Raw genomic sequence first — 25122 nt, 5'->3', positions numbered from 1 at the left:
ATAGAAGAAAAATGTAATTATTGAGAAATAAGGTACAAATACAAGTGTTATAAAAAATAGATGAAATGGATGGCGGATGATGAATGAAACGTAATGGGGAGAATATATAAAGATAGAGAATATATATAATGGGGAGATTATATAAAGATAAAGTATTTAAAGATAAAAAAGAAGGATTATCAAAGAACTGACATATTTTTATGCTATCGTAATTATCTGTAAGTTTAGTTTTAGTTTTTTTTATGTTTATGAACTATGTAAAGCCAATTTTAGGCCATCAAACTGAAATAAATGTAGATATAAGTACATAAGGTAATTAGGGGAAAGATGGCAAATAAAAGATGCTAAGTAATTAGAATTCTGAAGTCTATTCAGTCTATGTTATCTATTATGTGTAGTTACGAATTCTTCCGTTACGTCAATTGATAAAGAAAATCACTTAGCATTTGTTGTAATATACAACATGAGTATGTCGAAGAAATTTATGCTACGACGTCCGCAAAAATTTTTGCTGCAGCTTAGTATAATATTTCGTATTGTAATAAAAGAAAGGAGTGTTATTAATAGTAGCAGGTTGCAAACCGGAAAAGACGAATTTTTCGAAATTTCTTTTACTTTTGCACAAACGATAAGCATAAAATTTTACCTATTTAACGAGTTTAGCATCTTTCTCAACATGTTGGAGTAAAATGCCGCGTCAGTATAGTGGTTGCAACTTACTTATTTCAGTAAACAATGTGTATTTATAGCAAACAATGCGAACCTACGTGAAAAGATCGAACAGAAGACAATGGGCAGAGAATGAGCTTCGATCTGTTGCACTAGCGTTGGAGGATGAGACGAATAGAAATGCGAATAAAGAGTACCATATAATTTTTTGTTTCGTTTGCATCTTTTCCAACGTTTGATTCGGCTTGAAATAGTATCATAATGAGATTAATATGGTATGATAAATAATGGTATCTAACGAATAAGTTTCTTTATTTTGCAAATTATATGTATAGGAAAAAGTGGTTCAAAACGGTGATTTCTACACATACTCAGAAATCATCGAGATGGGTGAGATGGATATTGTAAATAACTATACAACATTCTCTACAAATTACTATTTAGTAATTGGTGTTTACCAAGATTATACATTGTTCCTTGGATTTATCTCATTTTTTTTTTTTAAGACACAGTTATATCGCTCTTTGGCTGAATCCTACATTTATAAAAAATTATACTGTATCATCATAGTCGTAACATAAATTGTAGATTATAACTGATAACGCTACAGCAGCGTCATGGCGAGTTTCAAATATTATGATATATATAAAGATATATAAATGTAGATATTTATCTTCTCTTACCTATAACTTCCATTGGAACGCTTTCCGAAATCTGGCTATAAATAGGAATCGACATCGAAACTTCACAGCTATACGAGCCGGATGCCTCGTAACGGACATTCTCTAATTTGATTGTCGTGCCATTTTCAAAGCGCTGTAAACAAACGGTGTTTTAGTGCTAGTAGGTGGTAAAAAATTTCTATTAAATAAAATAAATAAAACGCGATCACTGTTTCCGTGTACTCGTTCAAACTCAAATCCTTCGCCATTATACCACTGCCTTTATCAGTGCCTCTTGCGTGCGAAAGCATGGTTGAAAATGAAAGGAACGTTTGTGTATCGATTCCTCAGAAATTGATCAAACGTCTGTTCTTTGATCGTGTAGGCGTTGAAAGAAAAGGAATGAAATGTAGAAAAGAGAAAAATTGTTATCTATATGGTGTTGTAAAATTACAGATGAATCAAGTAGAAAGCTAAAAGGACTGCACTGCATTTCATATAGATCTTACCCATATGAAAAAATTACAAGTGTCATATAAATATCTAAATTTATAAGAGGTTCAGATACTTATAAATATTTATAAATGTTCAAATATTATATTCTCGTGAGCGCCTGCACTCGTATATACTCGTATCAAGCCATTTTATAAGTAGTATCTTTCTCTATTTTGCATTTTGCATTTTGCATTTTGAATCGCTAAAGTAGGATCGAATAGTAACTGCAACTCGTATACATAATCACTAATTAAGAGAATTACAAATAACATCAATAGAGAAATGTTCAATATTAATGAACCGGAAAGTCTGTTCCATCGTGTCAGTGGTCAGTCACACAGAGTAGAAACGACATTACATATGTAGAATAAAATACAGTTGGAATTTGTTCCGTCATCCACTTTATTTTCTATACCTAACATGAATAAACTTTTATTTATTTGACGACAAAATATGTAATTTGATAAGGACAAAATGTTATAAAGAATAAAAAAGTGTTTAATTTTCACAAGTTTTCAAGAGAAGAGTTAAAAAATGATTAAAAAGGAGGAACGTCGTGTGAAAAAGCAATAAATAATACATCGTTCATCAACAAATACGATAACATTGATATTTTTACATGCCACGTTATATACTATGACTCACGAAAGTATACGTGTGTACACATATAATAAATTTAAATAATTTTGAAATTTTATTAATCCTGTAACACGATACGACTATCGTGATTATATTGATCTTTGAAACACATTTAGAAATGTACGTATATAGAAGCTACAGACTATTTACTGGAAACATACACTTCACAAAATTTACCAACGTATTTGAATAGTTAATTATGCACTATATTAACAAACCACAATATTTAGTGAGGCTACAATTCATGCTGTATACTAATTTTTCACTAAGTGTATATTTGCAATAAATGTCTTATAAACTTTCATATACATTTTCGAATTGTTTTGCAACTTCCCTATTACAATCATGATAGTTGTATCATATTACAGTGCTACAGAAATTGCCAGAAATTTCGTATAATGTACATAATATATTCATATAAATTTCCTGTGTTTAATATTGGAACATGTTCGTGAGCCATTATATGTATACACAATTTATAATATATATAAGTATGGCATCGTTTAAGTATGGAATGATCAGATATCTAAAAAGAATGTATTTTCATTATACCCTATTATTTTTTACTTCATGTTCTTTAATCTGACAACGCTTGGATATACTCTGACGGGATATGTCACGAATCGAGGGTATCGTGTTATATTTTTATTAACGTCGCATGTTGCGATGCAGGTTGTTTCACGTGGTATCGGCCACTGGTTAAGAAAGTCCATCTCGATATTGTCTCTCGACATAATACAGACTATCGTTAATACCGTGTTTCAATTTCCTCTGGCGACGCCTTCGTGGTTTCGTCCCAATGAAAAGCGATGTTTTATTTAATTCCAGGTCACGAGGACGCTTACACGTAGATTCGCGCATAGAAAAATTTTTGTTTTACAACGTTCTCGTCGTGTAAGCGTATGTCGAGACGAGTTTGGTTTCCGTAGATTGTAGACTGTAAACTATAGAATAACGGTCACAAAAAATGAAGTAATATAAGAGAGCGTAAAACAAGATTGGATAACGGGCTGGAAGTGTATACTGTATATTCTTTAACGACGAAACACAACGAACGCGTTGCAGCTGAGCTATAACTAAACAATATTTTGCACAATTTTTCATTCGCTATCTTTTTACGGATTATTATAACTAACGGAGTGTTTTTAAGTACGAAATTCGTAACAACAGCCTTTATTAAAAAATATAATGGATGCGCTCTTAGAACACCTGTTAATAAATAATATTTCACGTGTTTTCGTTGAACGATCTTTTGCGAATTATTATAAGTCAGGAATATAGGTAAAAATATTGTCAGTATATTTTTCTTAATTTTCAGATTTTTATATCACTTGCAAGAGAAATTCGGTAACTCAAAACTCTAGGAAAGTTTGAAACATTGTAGCAATGTAATTCCAACGTGACAGTAATAGCGAAATCATTCCCTGTTCCAGCGAATAAACCGTATCACTCATTACAGTACGCTTTCTTAAACGAAAGATTGATTTTGGCTATTCTAAAAATTTTGTAATATCCATATGTGTATGTATTATATGTATGTGTCTACGTATTATACATACCGACATCTATGTATATGGTTTTAAAAATTTCTTATAAAATATTAAAGACGATATGAGTAAATTTTGAAAAAGAAGGGTCTTTTAAAAATTCTTTACCACCATAATATAGAGCATGAAACAATTGTGATTACAATTTCTTTTTTATATCTTACGTGGTTTCGTAAATATTTACTACATATTAAGAATTTGCAATTGTTTCGAGGAATGGTTTTGTCTCCATAAATCCTCTGTTTATAACAACAAAAAGTGATTAAATCGTTGACGTCATTTAAACTACATTTTTGCAAAGTCCCCAACTTTTTCGAAATTTTCAAGTTCCCTTATTTGTGGCTAGGTATATACATACTTGATAAGTAAATTGTTGAGGTTATTAGATGTATGAACAGAGGAACGCGTGGATAAATTGTAAAGTAGAAAATATATTTTAATACAGAAGTGTAAGTACAAGTAGAAATATAATTTGTGCTGGTCCCGATCCGCACGCTACCAGTGTTACCCTATAACTGAAAACCCTGAAGCCATCGTCGCCTGTCTACTATCTATGGTCTGCCTTCGTCCCAGTCTATTAACTATACGCTGTCGATGACTTCAGTGCTTCAGAAAACTAAAAAGACCAGATATAGAGTTTTCTTAGAAGTGGTGACCACTTCAACATAAATATTTGAAAAAGACAATAGCCCGATATATTCGAAGATATAAGCCTTTCAAAAATTAATGACAAACGACTGTGTATAATAAGAAACAAATACTAGATTATGTAATTATAGTAGTTTAGATTCATTGATATTATTCTACCTAAATCTAATGTTATTTACATTTTTTAAATATTCAAGTAGGTGACAAAGCACATACTTAATTTCAAATTTAAATGAAAAAATATTTTTCACATAAAACTAAATGTATAGAATTCTAAAGGTATCTATATATGTATATACAGGATGATTGGTACAAGCGAAAAGGGGGTGATTCTACGCGAAAAAAGAAGTCGAAAATATAGAATAAAAATTTTTTGTTTGAGGCTTTGTTTTCGAGAAAATCGACTTTGAATTTTCGCTCGGTACGCGTGCACTTTATCACGTCTCGTTATAACGGATCTCACTGTAGATCGTTGTCTCGATTAACGTTATGTTGATAAACACTTCCAATGTGACTGAAGTGTTTTCCTACCTATTAACTTACTATCCGACTTTTATCGCTATCCACTGTCAGTACCTATTAGTCTACCATCATGTCTACATACAGCAATCGGGAATACCATGTACGGACATGATAATTCGTTGGTTGCGTGTGGTGGTAACGCATCAGCCGCAGCTGATCATTACAGACACCGGTATCCCAATCGTCGACATCCTGACAGACGTGTTATTCAAAGAGCAGAAGCCTTCGGCGAATATGGTTCTTTTGAAAAACTTAGACGACATGGTGGTCGTCGACGACGCGTTAGTGTAAATGTTGAAGAGCAAATACTAAAGGACGTTTTGGAACATCCTGACATAAGAGGAAAAAACCTTTCTTTGCGGTATAATTTTAGGTGCTTCACGATTCTTCGAATTCTACACGAAAACCACTTACATGCTTATCATATCACCAGAGTACAAGGACTCATGCCTCGTGATAAGATTTCGCGAAAGGCATTTTGTCATTGGTTGCTTCAACAGCATGCCAACGATGCAGAATTTCTGTTAAAAATTGTATGGACCGATGAAGCGAAATTTACAAGGGACGGCATGTTCAATGTCCATAACATGCATAATTGGCAAAATGAGAACCCTCACTCTATTCTTGAAACACATTTTCAAGCAAGATGGAACGTAAATGTCTGGGCTGGCATAATCGGACATCTAATTATTAGGCCATATTTTTTCGAGGGAAATGTAACGTCAGCAGCATATTTCGATTTCTTACAAAACAAACTACCGGAATTATTAGAAGATGTACCGCTGAGAACTAGAGGAAGTTTAATTTTTCAACAAGACGATGCACCGCCACATTTTAGTCTTCATGTGAGAAATTTTTTAAACCAACATTACCAAGGCTGGATTGGTCGTGCTGGAACAATAGCTTGGCCACCACGCTCTCCTGACTTAACTCCGCTTGACTTTTATTTATGGAGCCACATTAAATCAATTGTCTATTCTGAAGAAATCGCAAGTTGCGAGCAATTGAAAGAAAAGATTATTGTAGCCTTTCATACTTTAAAACAATCGAATACGTTAGAAAGTGTTCATAGAAATTTAATTAGAAGAGCAGAAGTATGTGTTCGGAAGAATGGGCAATATTTTCAGCAATTTTTGTAATAATAAACTTTATGATTACTTCATATTATTTCATTATGTATTCCTAATTTTCCGTTACGGCAAAAACAAACTTAAACTGCGATAATATCCATCGAGACAACGATCTACAGTGAGATCCGTTATAACGAGACGTGATAAAGTGCACGCGTACCGAGCGAAAATTCAAAGTCGATTTTCTCGAAAACAAAGCCTCAAACGAAAAATTGTTATTCTATATTTTCGACTTCTTTTTTCGCGTAGAATCACCCCCTTTCCGCTTGTACCACCAGTTACCAACCACCCTGTATTCGAAAGAATCGTATCTTACAATTAGAATTTTATAATTGCAATCATCTTGTTTGAAGACTGTTGTTGAAAAACGTGTTCCTAAATAATATTCTATTTATTTTCTTGTAAACGCCTTTTTATAAATTATCCCAATTAAAGTAAAATAGTTTTATCAAAGAATGTAACAAACCTTCGTTTCGCATTCTTTTTACAATGTGTTACAGTTAAAGAAGAGATTAAATGTACGTTTTTTCTAATTGCAGCCCTGTTATGCTATAGAAGCACGAGCATTTACCTCATAGCTCTGATTTTATTTTACCCTCACTTCTTGTTATATCCTGAAAATGCATGAACGTGTGTTGTATTAAAGAAGAGAAAGGAAGAGAATGGTAATTAACGTTTGTAAAAGGCTGTTTTAGAAGCATAAAAATCAATCAGGTATTAAATAACGTTTTCGAATATTAAATAATCGTAACAACCATTAAACTCCTAGTTCCTCTTTTCATGGCTAAAAGAGGATAATTCTGTTTGATCCTTACGGGCATTCAAGTTACCAGGTTCATGAGTCCTGAAGTGCAAAGTTCAGCAACGTTCACGGGGTATACTATGTAGACGTAAAGTGTAGAGTGTAGAAGGCTATGCATATATGTCAGAGACAGAGGGAGCAGAGTATAGAGTAAACAGAACACTGAGAAGATACGCGTTTAATGACCACTTTTTCTACGTTACTCTTGATGTTTCAAGCACGACGCGGTTCGTAACGCAAAGTAAATCGTTTTCACGAAGCATGAGTTAAACACTGAACATTGAACATTGAACACTGAACATGCAGTGAACTTGAAACACCGATGTGAACCGTCGTTCTACGTATAATTATAGTCATGCCGTTTCTTTTATACTTATTATAGGAATCTCGTGTCTCTTATAAAATAATTTACAAGTTAGTCCATTGTTAGTCTCAATGAAATTGTGCTCAAATTAATCTTTGATATTTGGTATAGAATATTCTTAAAATTCATTAAAAGAATATTGCATTAACAAAGACTATAAATTTTTGTCGATATGTTTATAATTACGATATGTTTTAATTGGAGTAAATTAATCTAACATTATCGATTGCGTTTCTTTTGTTCTGACAAAAAATAATGCTTGCTTTTGTGACAAAAGTAATTTATTATAATTAAGAGAAATAGAAAATAAAACTCTTCAAATAGTTATTTCTTTTTTATAGTTTGAACTTTTAAAGAATAGGATGAAGAATAGAAATTATAGATTCTGTTTGTCAAAGTTGTCTTCATAAAATATCGCTTAGTAATACCAGAAAGTTCCGAAATTCTACCTACAGCTTCTGCAAATAAAGTCGATAACTGACACACATAAGAGAATATCTATTTATTCAAATTCTCTTCAGGTAATTAGAAAAAATTATTTATATTTTATACAACTATGTACAACTTCAGACACTAATTTTTATTTAGTTATGTAAAAATTGGTCAAAATAAACAAGTTTTATCGATATCTCTTCAACCATCACATTTTTTAAATATATGTATTTATGTAGGTATACAATACTTTTTAAAAAATAGTTATATGATATTTAGTTTATCAACAATTTTTCATATGATACTTATTTTAATACGACATTTTGTTTATGATCTGAATCAGCACGAAAAGTAACATCAAACGTATCCCAGTTTTATTTAACGCTTACAATTCACAAATTATAAGACACAATAAAATACATATGACTGTATTTTTGTGTCTATTATAATTCATTAATATATCTAATATAATAAATGTGTGAGTAATCACGTTGATAATATAACATATAAACCAGTCTCGCATAATTTTGACAATACACGACTCTGACATTTCATGTTGATTTTATCGGATAAAAGTTTTGCATTTGTGGATATAGGGGAAAGAGTCAGAAAGTTAGTATATCAAGTAGCTCATTCATCGTCCTTTCGACAAATATAGTTTATATGTACTTGTACATACATATGTATATCGTCAAGCATTAATTTTGTTACGTTGCTCGTAATAGATGAAAAACATGAATATTCGATACAACAATTCGGTTAAGTGGATCTTGATATATTTGTCTTATTTCTTTATTTATTCATTTGTCCGTCGAAATCGATATGATCGATGAAATCAATTACTTTCTGATTATTTTAAACGATGGCCTTTTTCTCGTTTCAGTCGTTTCAATCATATCCTCCTGCCTTGTTCTCTTTCTTTTGAATTAACCCATGAAAAAACGATACGACATCTTTAAAAAGTAATATATCAAGAGAGAAATCGAATGAAAACAGTACTAAATAGGTCTTTTCACGCAAGAATAAACGAACGAGCCTGAATTAATTACACATTTATATTGTACATATATATATGCTGACCGTAGAACGTAGAAGTGGAATAACGCTATATCTGATCAGACACATATTGTACAATAATCTAACCGTGCAAGTAGAGTAAGACGATATGTAGTGGAACATGGGAGTGAAACGGAAAGCGACATGCAAGTTACAAGAAAGACAACGACGATATTCATATAAAAATGGCTATATAATTAACTATAATTTACCTATCAACTACTAACGAAAGCCTGTTACAAACACTGCTTATATGTAATTGTAGGTTAAAAGAAACGAAATTATCTATTAACCACATCGAGGTATCTGCTACAAATGGATACTTGAAAAAACTTTTCGTTTCTATATAATTATGGAGCAAACGGCTTAAGAGTCATCTTATTACATTTAAACTTAGAAAGGCGAAATGACACGATTATTATCATACTTATAATAAGAAAAAAATAGTCCTTTTTATATATTGCAAACAGTTTTCTCATAGGTACCCATAAAAATCTGATAAATGATAAAGATTTTTTAACGTCAAAATATTATATACATTCAATTTTTTAAATAAAAAAAGTTCTTTACATTAATTATTTTCTCCGCAAAAATATTACAATAATCATTAATTATAATTAATGCCTTTAAACAAACACAAATACTTTAAACAATAATCTTTAAATAAAAAATTGAATTCTTGTCCTTTTCCAAGAAAAGGTTTTTAAGTCTAGGTGCAACTCATTGTAACTGAAATCTATTACGCGTCTTTGTCCATGTGATTGCACATTAAACTAGTGTTACTCAAACAGATTAAATCGAACATTCAAATAGAGTAAATCAACAATTTTCTCAAAACCGTTCGATTCGATTGCAGCGAAATGCGTTTTCGAGCGTGATACGGTTGTTAATCTAGACTCAAGTTCAGACCTATATGGATTAAAGTATTAAAAAAGAAGCCAGACGGGTTCGTTGAATGATTTATTTTTAGATCAGACGAGGTATGTACTATAGAACCCCAATGCATCGGCACATTAACGATATATGCATGTTCGTTGAACTTTACTGACCATGACGGCCATTGTAATTTTGATCCATTAAATGGTGCAGAAGATAGTCTACTTTCATCAATGAGAATGTTCGTGTATTTCTGTATTAACAGCAATAATAATAATAATAATAATAATAATAATAATAATAATAATAATAATAATAATAATGATAATGATAACATGATTTTAGTACTCTATGTATACTTATACATTGATATAAAAGAAAATAAAAAAACTTTTAATGTTTTAGATACTAAAAAATAACAGTAACGATATGACCTCGTTACTCGTTACTTATTACTTATCACGCATTACAAGACTACGCACAAAAGACTAGATAAGCTAAAATAATTATATGACCTTATTCAATAAAAAGACCTGCAGGATGTTTTATCCAGAAATAGCTACTTAAACATATATCCTACATGCATTGTATGTACCTCTTTCAATTGTGACGATACACAAAAATTATTTATTATCCAGTCAAATATATAGGTCTCCAAAAACGAATACCTAAATACATTGAACGGAATATTTTTATTTTGATTTATTTCATAAGATAAATTTTAAAATTCTAAATATTTTTTACGCATAATTTTCTTTTAAGCTTTTTGCATACTCTTTCTTTTCGCTTTCATATTGGCACTGACACGACGATGGATGTAACGATATAACCTCGTTACGAGTTACGAGCACGAGCTTCGAGTAGCGCAAAAGACGATTGCAATGTGTTAGCAAATACGTGAACGAATTTTTGTTCGCGAGAATGAACCTGGCGTGAAATCAATCAGGAAACCTCTAGAATGGAATCAGTTACGGACGAACCTGGGGTGAACCGTAAGTCGCGAGCTGCGAGCCGCGAGTCGCGAGTCGCGACCACGAGGTCAGGCTGCAAACTACAGGAGATTGAAATTTGGTGAACGGACCTGATGCGATATCGGTGAATCGCTGGGAAAGGCGGCATAGATAAACTCGATCGATAAGGCAGGTATTAAAAGTATCAAATCAGTATTATAATCGTTGACAAGATTGATTTTAATTTTGATACTGACACTTCATTTTCATCCGAACAAAATAAAAATATTAATTCCAGACAATTACATTAATGGAGACTCGAAAAGTTCCAGCATCACACGTTCCGATAGAAGGCAAAAAATTTCTAAACAATACTAGACACGAATACACAGGAAGCCGGTATGTAACTCGAACACGTACTCATCTATCAAAGTATCACGGAATCGTTAAATGCATTAGATTAATGAATTACTTTTTCATGTATAATATTCGTAAGCGGATATCATCAATGACCGTTTCTCCATATTTTCTGCTTATTTGAAGGAAACTAATTAACTAAAGACAATTATTTAATACAAAACGATAATATGAAGCGGAAGATCAATGTGACATAAAATATGATATAAAGTGTAGTGATATAAAGTCTATTATTTTCGCCAAAACTTTAAATAACCTCAAATAAATTAATGCAGACCCGAAATCGATAAACGAGGAAACTTAAAACCGTAAATTTCAAGAGATTTTAAAATTCATTTAACACGAACGAAATAAAAAAGTTGTATCGTAAAATATTTAAACGCCTCGTATAAGATAAATGTCATAATAAATTATAAAATTTTATCCATTTAAGAGAAATAAAATTCAAAGTTATATCTACCAGAAAATACTAAAACACAACATAAAACACGGATGCGATAGTAAATTATAAATAACAATACATTTATCAACGTTTAAAATATGATAAAATAAAAAGTTGAGCCGATACGCACATAAAACGTCAAGAATTCAAGGTTACAGGTAATAACATATCAACGACACATAAAATATTAACCGTATTAGATATAATATAAAATGAATGCGTTGATGTAATATGCGTGAAAATATAATACCAACACAATCTTAAGTCAATGATATTTTGCTGTATCAAAGAAAAAAGGAGTAAAAGAAAAGAAAGCTGATTTGTCAATTCGAAGATTATCGTTTGCTCGGGGTAGCATATGCAATGAGTATGACTACGCAATTGCTCAAAGACTGCATAATTGGAAGACAGCCAGGACCAGTCGTATGTTGATTGTATAAAACTCACCTTCATGCTTGCGCCCTCTACTTCCCAGTCCTTGAACGGCGGTTCCCTATCCTTTATGTATTGTAATATCTTCTTGTCACCCTTCATGAACTCGACTTTATGCAAGTCAGCATCTGGGACATTATGATCGCAATGCAGAGTAGCTGTGCTGTTGTATGTTACGTAGTTGGGTGCTATCAGTCGTACATGCACCTTGCAAGTTGCATCTGAAAGTCACCGATGACGTTTTACTTTTTGAATAACAATTTCTCGCTAGGGAAGTAGCTTTTATGATTATTTGACTTTCCAATCTTTTTCATTAAAGTATAAAATTTATCAAATATTTTGACAACTACATATCTCTATGCTTCTTTTTCCTTTGATCGCATAATTATAATCCCATTTCCCGAGCTTTTCCGTTAAAGTATCCAATACCGCTGAATAACGAATATATATGAAATATATGAAATATTCAAACAAATATGAAGTATTCCAACAAATAAATATCATTCTCTCCCCCTTTACAAGATAATTATAATTTCACATCATCCCACATGGTTACAGATCTGCTGTCTCATAAAAACATCCCGTTTGTCATTTCTACCACTTAGTAATATTGAGCATACATCATTTGATTCATCGAACATTTCAAAGTTTTTCATTTTATATTACGAATTCCTTAACGTACTTTTATTTCATTTATGTACTTTTCATTATGAAAATATTATATTTTATTATTGCGAAATATCTATATCGTTAGAGGTACATTTAGTATATATTGGGTTGGCAACTAAGTGATTGCAGATTTTGTCAATAGGTGGTTTTAGCACATTCTTTTGTTTCGTCAACGTGTTCAAAGCATCTAACCTATATTGTTTCCTTGTTGTTTGGACTTCCACCTTTAATTTAAAAATGGAAAAACAAGACGCGCATTTCAGACATATTTTATTGTATTATTACCGAAAAGGCAAGAACGCATCGCAAGCACACAAGAAGTTGTGTGCCGTATATGGGAATGAAGCCTTGAAAGAAAGGCAGTGTTAAAATGGGTTTGCCAAATTTCGTTCTGGTGATTTTTCACTGAAAAATGCTCAACGATCTGGCCGTCCAGTTGAAGTTGATGAGATTCATATCAAGGCCATTATCGATTCAGATCGTCATAGCACAACGCGCGAGATTGCAGACAACCTCAATGTATCGCATACATGCATTAAAAAAAAAATTAAAACAGCTTGGCTATGTCAAGAAACTCGACTTATGGGTCTCTCATCGGATTAAGGAAGTTCATTTGACGCAACGCATTAGCAATTGATCCATTTCTGAAACGACTGATTACTAGCGACGAAAAGTGGATAGTTTATAACAATGTTAATTGAAAAGATCGTGGGTGATGCAAGATGAACCAGCCCAAACGACACCAAAAGCTGAGATTATGCTGTTGGTTTAGTGGGATTATAAAGGAATTCTGTACTTTGAACTTTTACCAAGAAACCAAACGATTAATTCAAACGTGTACGTTCAATGACTCGCCAAACTGAGCGATGCAGTTGAAGAAAAGCGGCCAGAATTGGCAAATCGTAAGGATGTTGTTTTCCAGCATGATAATGCAAGGCGCCGCACATCTTTGGTCACTCGCCAAAAATTATTGGAACTAGGTTGGGATGTGTTGTCACATCCACCATATAGCTTTGACCTTGCGCCTCCAGATTACCATTTATTTCGTTCCATGCAGAACTCCTTAAATGGTAAAATTTTTAATGATGCTGATGTTGTAAAATCACATTTAATTCAGTTTTTTGTTGGCAAAAATCAGAAGTTATGACACTGTTTGAAAGATGGCAAAAGGTCATCGACAAAAACGGACAATACCTAAAGTTATATTTTTAAGCAAAAATTTTGAATTTTCCTTCTTATTTAAAATACGCGATCATTTAGTTGCTAACCCTATATATTTTATATATATATATATATATATATATATATATATATATATAATATAATCAAAATATAAAATATGATCATATTCAAACAGTTTTCAGAAAAAAAGAAGATTATTGTAGAGTATTTAAAGCGAAATATGGCTGAAATGCAGATAAAAACACGATACAGAGCACATGCAGGATAAAAGAACATTTCACATGATAATAGCGGTGGGCTTGAATGAATAATAATTCGTTTAACGAATCTCAAATGTCTCGTTATTATACGTAGTGAAAAGTACACGTAGCAACAGATATAACGGGAAACTTGCCTCGTTACGATTCAACAACAAAATGTTTTGCCCTTCTTGTCCCTCGCCCCTAATTACATCGTTGACAATAACAAAATCGTTAATTTATTTTCGGGACAACAAACCGGGAAACTCTACTCGTTCAATAACATGACATAAAACTTTAAACATTGTGCTCGGCTGCATCCGCTAAAACGAATCTTGTGTTCCTCGTTTTATACGTTTATTAAAATCATAATTAATGGCTGCGTTTCATGAAAGCTGGTCACAATTATAATGACGGTTAAAAAATATTTCGATAGTACAAAATCTATAATAGATATATACAAAAAATAAGGCAAAGTAAAACGAATAATCCTCTTGTTTCATTTTTAGTTGTTTCAGATAATTTTTCTATTATATTAGTAGAAATAAACTCGACGATACGACATTTTTTCGGAGAGTTTAAAATAATTTGATAAAACGAACTGATCAGGTCCGCCATCATTATCGTCGAGTTTATTACGATCATGATTGAAGATCGATTTTTGATAAACTGATAACGTTTTGATGCATCAACTGTCACCGCATTGTGATCCATAGGAAATTTAGATCTAAAATTATTCGAATGTCCTCCATAGTAGTCTAAATCTTTATCACGTTTTAAAAACACATTAAATAACTAGAACATAGATAAGAGAAAACAATTTGACATATCTTAAAAAGCATAATTATTGTAAAAACTTTGTAACGATTCTCAAACTATGATGCATTTAAAAATGTTATTATTGGTTGAAATTAACAATTCTTATTAATCCCTTGCTTTATAATATCGAGTTACACTCGCAGCGTGAATTAAGGAGCAAACGTAACAAGATTTCTATTCGTCTGAAAATTCAATTTCAACTCGTTGTCGGCATTTAATCCTTTGTATTCCATTGGCGTCTTTACGGCAATATTGATAATATGATTACTTTTCTTATTATTTTCACCAATAAAAGGTGGGAAAGCAGAGACAGCTCTCCAGTATAAATACAAACATTTATAACATTGATCATGCTGATGTTTAATACAAATTAAATGCTTTTCATTTCTCCTACCTTTTTAGTTATTTTAATATAGGTAAATCTGTAATTCCATTCACATCACTTAAATATTACAGGATAAATACATTTTTTTTTTATTCTTTTATTTTAATGTTTCTATATTTTAATACAAGGCGTGCAATATTTTTAAATTATGGAGAAAGTGGAAACATACGTGTTTACCCCAGCATCAAATAATTTACTGAATTTTGAAACTGCTTCTCTGTAGAAAATGGAAAATATGATTTATTGTGTTCTTCTCCTAATTTTCACACGCGCCATACAATGTAAAGTACTAAATGAAGTAAAATTTATTAGCTTCCCAATAGATGTAGAGACTAGGAATCCTAATACATACGATCGACAATATGTATATAGATAGATATACAGAAAAAATGATAAAGCAAGGGATTAGCAATATCTATCTCTTCAATTATAAAATTTCAACTGTAGATTGAACAAAAATTTCGGATCCCGGGTCATATCTTTCAAAGTAACCAATAAACTTTCACCTATAATTAATGAAACAGCTGTTACGATCAAATTTATATGTTATCGCGTTAACGTTCGGACCGTGTGCCGTGTAACGTTGCGACGATTCGCTATTAATGTGTCGAGTAACAATTACCCCGAACTACATCATCGGGCAACAATTAATAACTGGATAATCGATACAATTTAGCGTGCCGGAAGGCAAGTGTCTGTTAATGCGAGCGAGTTCCTTCGTGAAATCTAGGTCGTTGTAGAAGTAGATCCAACGTATTCGTGTCAATTTTTCGTTCCGTTCATCCAATTGTCGCTTGTCTAGAACTTCATATAAATGATCGAGATTATGCTAATGGGTTAGCCAAGGAGAAATTTTTAAAGAATAGATAAGTGAAAAGGGAGACATCGCGGAAAATACGCAAGGTTTAATGTAACCGTAAGGAAGGATGGAGAGGTTTCGGTCGACTATAACTACTTGTGGCAGTACCCTGTTGCTGGGAGGTGTTACTGTATCGATCACTGAAAGCGCGTGTTACTAACACGCGCGCAGGCTATTCCGGATATTTTTAAGACATTTCGAAATCAGCATATAACAATGAATAATCGTCGAAAATGGAATTGTTTTATGGTATATACGAATCGCCTAGATCGCGCACGTTTCAGATTTAAATCAATTTTTCCGAACAACGTTCGCAGTTCGCAGCTCGAGAGTCCTTCCGGAACGCCTCTGTGTGTACCGTGAAACGAAAGGGAAGAAAAGGCGAGCAAATGGCAGAAACGAGAATCCGTTCAATGGTTCGTCACGTATTTTAATTTTAATTCTAGTTTTCAGTGATAATTTACGAGAATTATCATAAATCTGCAAAAAGCAATACGATAGATTTGAACAATATTTCCTGATAATAATATAAGATCATAATTATTTTACTTCTGTAATTATTATTTTTGAGGCGAAAAAGTGGTAAATATATCTATAATATATTAAGGTAAATAAAAAATTTGATATAAGTATAGCCATTTTGTTATTGGTTGAAATGATTGAATGAGATTGAACATATGCTGAGCCATTTTTGATTCCTTGTTGTATCCTGCTTCTGTCTTCCCATAATTGGAAGAGTAGACAAATGTCAAGCGAATTCCATTTGTAAACTGCCGTAATGAATTTTAGGAAATGTTATAATAATTTAAATAATTGAAGAAAAATATTTAATACGTGTGACACGTTACATATATGACGAAAAGTTTAAAAAAAAAACCGCGAAGAATGTAAACACATCTATACACTTCGTAATTCGGTAGAATCTCTAACTAATAATATTTCTCATTAATTAACAATAAGTTCTTTTTAGCCAAATTTATTAGACGTATAAGTAGTTAAACTTGCTCCTGGTTATCTTTTCACTCATAATCACTGATAATACATTCGTATTGTCTAGACTAAATTCGAAATATATAATATTTTACATAAATGAAGTCACGTATATCGATGTACATTTATTTCACTAGATTATTTATTTTTCTTATACTGTCAATGAAACACTAGTACAGATGACTTTCTCATTCAAATTCTGAAAAGACTTAGAATGTTTCGTATAAGACGTTTTAGAACGAAAACGATCGGGCAAATTTCTCAGAATAGGAAACTTGATTTCGATGATTGAGTTCCTTTTCAGTTTGAAACATTGTATAACACTGAAAATTTCGATAGAAAAACAATCGGTAATTTTCACTATCAAGAACAGAATGAACTGGCCGGGTGGGTGTTCACGATTGCGTACAACTTACATGAAAATAATTGTAAAATATATACGAATACGAATTTCCCCCGGTATGCTGACTGAATGCGTGGCATCCTCGTATGAATTTTCTCGCGTTGTCTCTACGCAAAATCTTACTGCTCTCTACGTTACTTAATACGGAAAAAACGTGCGTCTATTTTGTACAGTGATGTGCCTTTAAACTACACAACTTCGAGCTGAGTCGGCGCTACAACTGACCAAGCTTTTCGATCGTTTCACCAACTCCCATAGAATATAAAACATAGAGCGGAGACTCGCTGCCTTTTCGCTTATCGAGCGATCTTCGGCGTTGGATTTGCTAATGGGTCAGCCATGAAATAAACGATGCAAAGTGTAAACCGAAATGAATAACGCTTTGGTACCTTCATGATAAGGTGGAGCCGTCAATTTTAATTAACACAGTTGCTACGACAAAGAGATGAATTAATATCGCGAAAAGAATATTATTACTTACAGTAATATGCTACATAACTTGTATATATTTCCTAATAACTTTTTATAGTATATTTATAATTGAAAGATTCGATTAAAAGAAACAGAAAAAGATAAATTTGTATATACATATATGTATGAATATAATATTCATAATATCAATATTTTATTATTCTGTACAAATTTTTAAATGTTAGGAATCAAATAAGTGTTAACAGATAAATAAAAATATTGTGAAAACCACCTAAATAGTGCAATTTTTTTATTTCAATGTGTTCTTTTATTGAATATTTACTTTTATAGCGATAAAAATATTAATTATTTCTAACTTTTTTAGATACTAAGCTATTACAACAAGTTATAATACATTAAATATAAATGATAAATGTCATAAAATAATCTGTTAATGTTAATTTATACATATATGCAAAATTCATTAGATGGCTCCTTACTGTTTGAACTTATGACAAAAATAATTAACTGTTGTATTGCGAGGCGTAAAAATAATATTCAAATGAGCGACATTTATAGTATAAAATTCATTCCTTTCTACTCTTGTATATTGTGGGTTTGAAGTATTCGTATAAACATTTTATATATCTTCTTGTCATATGCTCATACAAATACGTTTAAAATGAAATACGTATGAGTTGTATAGTTGAGATTGAAGCATAAACAGAAATGGAAGGACATGAGGAAGATGAATTAGAAGATTTACATTCAACTATTTACACCTTTCCACCTAATGTACAGAATGTGATCGAACAGGTTAGATTGACCATATAACTGTCAAAATATACACTGACTCCTATCCTAAGTGAGCAGTTAACGTTTTCTTATCTTGTTAAGTATTACGATTTATTTTTTCTTTTTTTGTTTTAGTGATCTATATGAATTTATATTAAGTAAGTTATTTTTTAATTTTTAGGTTTTACCTAGTACAGATCCGTTGGATCAACCAAACTTTAATGTAGTAGATTATATAAATTCATTATTCCCAACCGAACAATCTCTATCGAATATAGACGATGTAGTAAATAACATGGAATTAAAAATATGTAACATAGACAAGGAAATTCGTTCGGTAGTACGTGGACAAACAAATGTAGGTCAAGATGGAAAAGCAGCATTAGAAGATGCGCAGAAAGTAATAAAAAAATTATTTGTGCATATCAAAGATATCAAAGATAAAGCAGAACAATCTGAAGAAGTTGTTAAGGAAATAACAAGAGATATTAAACAACTGGACTTTGCTAAAAGAAATCTCACTGCCTCGATAACAGCTTTAAATCATTTACATATGCTCGTAGAGGGTGTAGATACTTTAAAGTAATGTACAATAATTTCTTTAAAAAAAGTATAGTTAACACATGTAATTTAGTGATTATTACTTTATAATGTTATTTACTTGTTGCTTTAGAGTATTAACGCAAAAGAAACAATATGGTGAAATTGTTTTACCATTACAAGCAGTGATGGAGGTGATGCAACATTTTAGTAGTTATATGGATATACCTCAAGTGAAACAATTGTCTGATGAAGTATGTAATATATGAATTTTTATAGCAGTAATAGTAAAATATATATATAATGTTTATTAACATTTTGAAATAAAGGTACGTCAAATACATATTGAATTGGCTCAACAAATTACAGCAGATTTTAAACAAGCATTTTCTGGTCAAAATCCAAAATATTTTAGTCAGTTAACAGAAGGTTGTTTAGTGTTATCCGTATTGGACCCTAAAGTTAAGTAAGTATGTTTATTAGAAGATTAGTTACTCAAATAGTTTTAACACAAATGTAATGACTAATTCTTTTTTACAAGGAAAGATCTACTTACTTGGTTTGTGGGTATTCAATTACAAGAATATGCACATCTCTTTGATGAAAATCAAGATTTTGCATGGTTAGATAAAATAGATCGGCGCTATGCATGGATAAAAAAGCATTTACTTGATTTTGAGTCAAAATTTGGTACAATCTTCCCGCAAGATTGGGAGATCTCTGAACGAATTGCTGTGCAATTTTGTCATGTTACAAGAGAAGATCTTACAAAGTTAATGCATAAAAGACGTTCTGAAATAGATGTAAAACTATTACTTTATGCAATTCAAAGAACAAGTAATTTTGAATCATTATTAACAAAAAGATTTAGTGGTATTACTTTGGAAAATGTGGATATAACAAATAAAAGGATTACTACTGCAGACACGACTGATAATAAAGTTCCAGGAAATCCGTTTGAACAAAATGACCAGGTTTTTAAGAATTTTGTATAAAATTGTCTTCTACTTAAGATTTATACTAAACATTTATACTAACGACTGTATTATATAACAGGTACAAAACGAAAAGCCAAAACCATCACCATTTTCAAATCTTATAGGAAAATGTTTTGAACCATACTTAAACATCTATATAGAAAGTCTGGATCGTAATCTGGCAGATCTAATGGATAAATTTATATCAGATTCTAAAACACAACCACCTGGTGCAAAAGATTTTGATGGTATTGAAGGTCCTAGTAGTGTGTTATCCTCTTGCGCAGATCTGTTTGTATTTTATAAAAAGTGCATGTTGCAATGTACACAACTTAGTACTGGCTCGATTATGTTGAGTTTAGCTGAAACTTTTCAAAAATATTTGCGAGAATATGCTCTTAAAATATTACAAAATAATTTACCTAAGTAAGTAGAGTACACGCTTTTTATTTGAATTAATTAAATTTATGACCTTTTATAATTAAAATTTATTTCAGAATCGGAGGTGGTACAGGAATTGGTACCAGTATGAGTAGTATACGTGATTTTCGAGACCTATCAACATCGGGTTTTATACAAAATTTTCAAAGTTTTCTAAAGGAAGGTGAAAGCACAAGATTTAGTAAAGAAGAGCAATCGCGTATATGCTGGTAACAATTTGCTAATTGGTGGCATTTTAATTAACATAATATTTATAAAAAAGTTAATTGCACAAAGTTATTTTTCAGTATACTAACAACGGCCGAATATTGCTTAGAAACAACACAACAATTGGAAGAAAAATTAAGAGAAAAAACAGATAGATGTTATTCAGAAAAGATTAATCTATCTCAGGAGCAAGATATTTTTCATAAGTATATACTTATTTACATATCTTTTTCGGGTTATCGATATTTAGTTAATTTTTTTAACATTATTCATAACAACTTTTCCAGTGTTATATCGAATTGTATACAACTACTTGTTCAAGATTTAGAGTCTGCATGTGAATCTGCATTAACTGCAATGACGAAGGTACTTATTCAGTTTCATATTTGTTATATGTGTAGTATCGTGGACGAAAAGCCTAAGAGATATCGGGCGAACTATAAACAATGTCGCGAGAAAGTCGAAGTACCGACAGGCCCAACGATGTATCGTCGGTCCTTCGATCGAATAGTTACGCCGAAAAGGCCTACGTGACTCTGGCCACGAGCGGTTGCGGAGCACGTGCGTGGTGGGGCTAAGAAAATAGACAAAGGGACGCTAAGGGAAAAAGACGAATGAACGATGAGTGTGAGTCGAGAAGCAGAGTTTGCGAGTGGCGTTGCCGAGAGAGTGTTGATGGCATTTTGTGAAAGTCGAGTCGTTATCTAATTATTTAGTTGTGCTGTTTTCTGTACGTTTGGTGTGAATAGTTCAGGTTGAACAACAATCGTCTTTTTCTGTCCGATTAACATCTGTATCATCCATTCCTTGTAAATATATTATATCACGATATTACATGTATGATTTTGTTCACTGTTATTGATATGCAAATATTTTTTAGGTTCAATGGAGTGCCATAGAGGTTGTTGGTGACCAAAGTAATTATGTTAATACTATTGTGGCACACCTTCGACAAACAATACCTACTATCAGAGATAAGTTATCTTCGTGCAGAAAGTATTTTACTCAACTCTGTGTCAAGTTTGCCAGGTAAAAACTGAAACAAAAAGTGAATTTGTTTTACTAAGAAAGTTAATGAAAAATGTATTTCTTTGCAGTTCTTTTATAGTAAAATTAGTACAGCAATTGTATAAGTGCAAACCTTTAAATACTGTGGGCGCTGAACAATTACTATTAGATGTACATATGTTGAAAACTGCTCTTTTGGACCTCCCATCAACAGGATATCAAGTTCAAAGGAAAGCACCAGCGACATATACTAAAGTAATTTCGTCTGATATATATTAACTTTTTATAAATTAGTCAGCACATTAATTTGTATATTAATTTGATATATTGATTTGTATCAAAACATATATTTCACTATAAACAGGTAGTAGTAAAAGGCATGGCAAGTGCGGAAATGATACTCAAAATTGTGATGTCACCAATAGAATCTCCAAAAGAGTTTGTAAAACAATGCAGAATACGTCTACCAGATTTGCAAGCGCCAGAATTTCAAAAAATTTTGGATATGAAGGTAAACTAATCTTTTTATAAACATTTAGAATACTTAACAGTCATATTAAAATCTCAATAATTCGTAGGGCTTGAAAAAGACAGAACAAGTTCTATTACTAGAACAGTTCAAGCAACCTGAGAATACAGATATTTCACATGACACTAGGAGTCACATCATTCAAGATAGCCCAGAACATGAAGCTGGGCGAATAAAAAGATTGGAAAAATTAATCAAAAAAAGAATATGAATGTTTCATAGTAAAACTTATATATATATATATATATATATATATTATATATAAAATATAATATATATAATTATATTATATTTTAATGTACATATATAAATTAAATATGATTGTAACTATATAATTACTAAATTTGCATAATTCTTTCACTTTGTTTCAATAAAGTAAAAATTGTTTTTATATAATGAAATTTGATTTTCCTAAATTAATAATTTTGATTCTAAATTTTTCGTCTTAATCAAAGGACTTGTGTGTTATATAGAACAACAGAAGCTTTGGTTTTGTATTTTATTGTTGTACTTAATAAACAACATTCAGTAAGCAGGTAGGTGTTAACCCTGCTTTTGTGCAAGTTCCTTCGCTTTAGCTTTCTCTAACTTAGCTATCCTAGCGGCAGATTTACTGCCTAGGAGACCACCACCCCAGTGACGTCGGATTTCATCATATCTATCATTGAAGTTTGTCTTAATAGCTTCAACCAATTTCGAGAAGTTGGCTCTATCGCCGGAATCAACCTGAAATAAAAATAATGTGTTACCGAAAATAAAGTACATTAAAATTATAATATTTAGTACTAATACAATTATATCAGTATAACATATTGTTTAGTTATATCATTAACATTATCATTGGATTGGCTCTATTTAAATTCATCATACTATAAATTATTAATTATATGTTATGTAAGAATAGTTGGCTTTGATGAAAACCCTTACCTGGACCAAAGCTAGTGCAGTACAGGTTTTACGCCTAACAAGGAGTCCCAATCGCGATTTACCTTTCACAATACAATAAGGTACACCCATTTTACGACAGAGGGCTGGTAAAAATAGAACAACCTGTGATAAAAAATAATATATCTATAAAAGAGAATAATATTGTAATCAATAGTTTATGACTATAACTATATATTACTCAGAGTCACATTTCATCCTTTGAAAAAGATTGATTATATGAATTTATTCTCAGGTGAAGAAATTCTAACATCATTGTGATAGAACTATTAAATATACTTTGCATAGTATTTTAAGAGACAAGGAAGTATACCTCAATTGGGTCCACATCATGGGCAATTACCACAAGCTGAGCTTTCTTCTGTTCTACGAGTGTAGTGACTGTATTTGTTCCACTGCGTAACACATTAGGTTTCTTTACTGATGGATCTTCTTTCTTTAGAACTTTTTGTTCAGCTTTCTCTTTCAGCTTCAATTTTTTCATAAGAGCTGAATCAGGTCTATATTTTTCCAACATTTTGAATAATTGTGTTGCTGTAACATGAAAGGTTAATGATAGATCTCTATGAATTGTTAAATTTTCCTAACTGTTTTATTTTTTAGCATGTAACAAATATAAAATAAATATACCTGTTTGTTTATCCAATGTCTGTGTAAATTGATTAATTGGTGGTGGTACTTTTAATCTTTTTTGCAATACAGCTCTCTGTCGCTGAATACGAATATACTTGGGCCATTTCACAAAGCGACTAAGATCACGAGCAGGTTGAATATCCTGTCCTAAATAATAGATTGTTTATTATTTTGTTGTCATGTATGTTATATTGTATGTTATTTAATGATAATATATTATAATTAATTTGTGTATCTAAAGTTATGTGTCCAACTTACCAATACCAAAGTTACGTGTACGTTTTTCAAACAGAGGATTGGTTTGTTTTTTGGGTTCAACCTTCTTGACTGCCAAAGGTGCAGCAGCCACCTTCTTTCCTACTTTCTTCTTGGGCTAAATTTTTGTAAATGCATATATTAATATCATTTATATCATAAATATTATTATGCATTTATTATCATTGTTCAAAGTCATGTGTACATGCAAAATGTTGCAGTTAATCTTATAAAAACTAAAACATTATAACTTTTGCAAATGCTAAAAATTTATATTCTCCTACAATAATAAATAATATCATTTCCAATAGCTTATAAAATATAATAAACAAATCTATATAAAAGAAATATATTTATAATATCATATGTCCAAAACATGCTGAGACCGAACCACTATAATTCATAACAGTAACTAATTATTGTTAGAAATATTAATCTTATTTAGCAATTTAGTAAATTTACCTTCTTCTGAACCATCGTTTTAACACAAAACCTAACGGATCTTTTATATTACAATGGATATAAAAGTTTGTACTTTGCTTAGAACAACGCGAAGTATGACTGCCAAGAACGTAAAGAAAGGTTCATGGAGCAGCGCCACCACAAGCATACAACAGCGCCACTTGACAATTAAAATTTTAATGTAATTACTTGCTTCTAGAAAAGAAACACAATGATTGTTTCTATTTCTTCAAACCACTTATTGCAATATATTTTTAACAATAATCTTAATTATCTTTCTAAATTTGAAA

The 25122-nt window shown here is 31.4% G+C and overlaps 3 protein-coding genes across 5 annotated transcripts in view; 1 reads left to right on the top strand and 2 right to left on the bottom strand.

The window, feature by feature from the left end:
* The window catches only part of LOC126873535 (uncharacterized), a 44090-nt gene extending 26236 nt beyond the window's left edge, over positions 1 to 17854 (bottom strand). For 2 of the 3 annotated variants that reach the window (XR_007692448.1, XM_050634509.1), the window contains exons 1-3: positions 17643 to 17853; positions 12099 to 12304; positions 1353 to 1485 (exon numbers count right to left, since the gene is read on the bottom strand). Coding sequence is in view for 2 of the 3 variants with exons in the window: in XM_050634509.1 (XP_050490466.1) it covers positions 1353 to 1485; positions 12099 to 12304; positions 17643 to 17709 (406 nt within the window). In the remaining variant the exon portion in view is untranslated. Of the gene's footprint in view, positions 1 to 1352; positions 1486 to 12098; positions 12305 to 17642 lie in introns of all 3 variants that reach the window. The other variant, XM_050634523.1, reaches the window with a different exon arrangement.
* Positions 17855 to 18550: 696 nt separating this feature from the next.
* Positions 18551 to 22938, top strand: LOC126873445 (vacuolar protein sorting-associated protein 53 homolog). Its single transcript, XM_050634294.1, has 13 exons — positions 18551 to 18856; positions 19017 to 19417; positions 19509 to 19629; positions 19705 to 19841; positions 19917 to 20349; positions 20432 to 20778; positions 20850 to 21002; positions 21081 to 21206; positions 21288 to 21366; positions 21881 to 22029; positions 22098 to 22263; positions 22373 to 22519; positions 22587 to 22938. The coding sequence occupies exons 1-13, from the start codon at positions 18770 to 18772 to the stop codon at positions 22746 to 22748; spliced, it is 2508 nt and encodes an 835-aa protein (XP_050490251.1). The 5' UTR covers positions 18551 to 18769; the 3' UTR covers positions 22749 to 22938.
* Positions 22939 to 23022: 84 nt separating this feature from the next.
* LOC126873543 (60S ribosomal protein L7a) lies at positions 23023 to 24998 on the bottom strand. Its single transcript, XM_050634537.1, has 6 exons — positions 24833 to 24998; positions 24374 to 24488; positions 24113 to 24262; positions 23796 to 24016; positions 23465 to 23587; positions 23023 to 23263 (listed from the first exon to the last, which is right to left on the bottom strand). Exons 1-6 carry the CDS (start codon positions 24845 to 24847, stop codon positions 23081 to 23083), a joined length of 807 nt encoding a protein of 268 aa, XP_050490494.1. The 5' UTR covers positions 24848 to 24998; the 3' UTR covers positions 23023 to 23080.
* Positions 24999 to 25122: the final 124 nt, after the last annotated feature.

The sequence above is a fragment of the Bombus huntii genome, chromosome 2 (genome assembly GCF_024542735.1).
Source record: "Bombus huntii isolate Logan2020A chromosome 2, iyBomHunt1.1, whole genome shotgun sequence".
NCBI lineage: Eukaryota > Metazoa > Arthropoda > Insecta > Hymenoptera > Apidae > Bombus > Bombus huntii.
The sequence above is the reverse complement of the archived record's forward strand: the minus strand, read 5'-3'. Positions and strand labels throughout refer to the sequence as shown.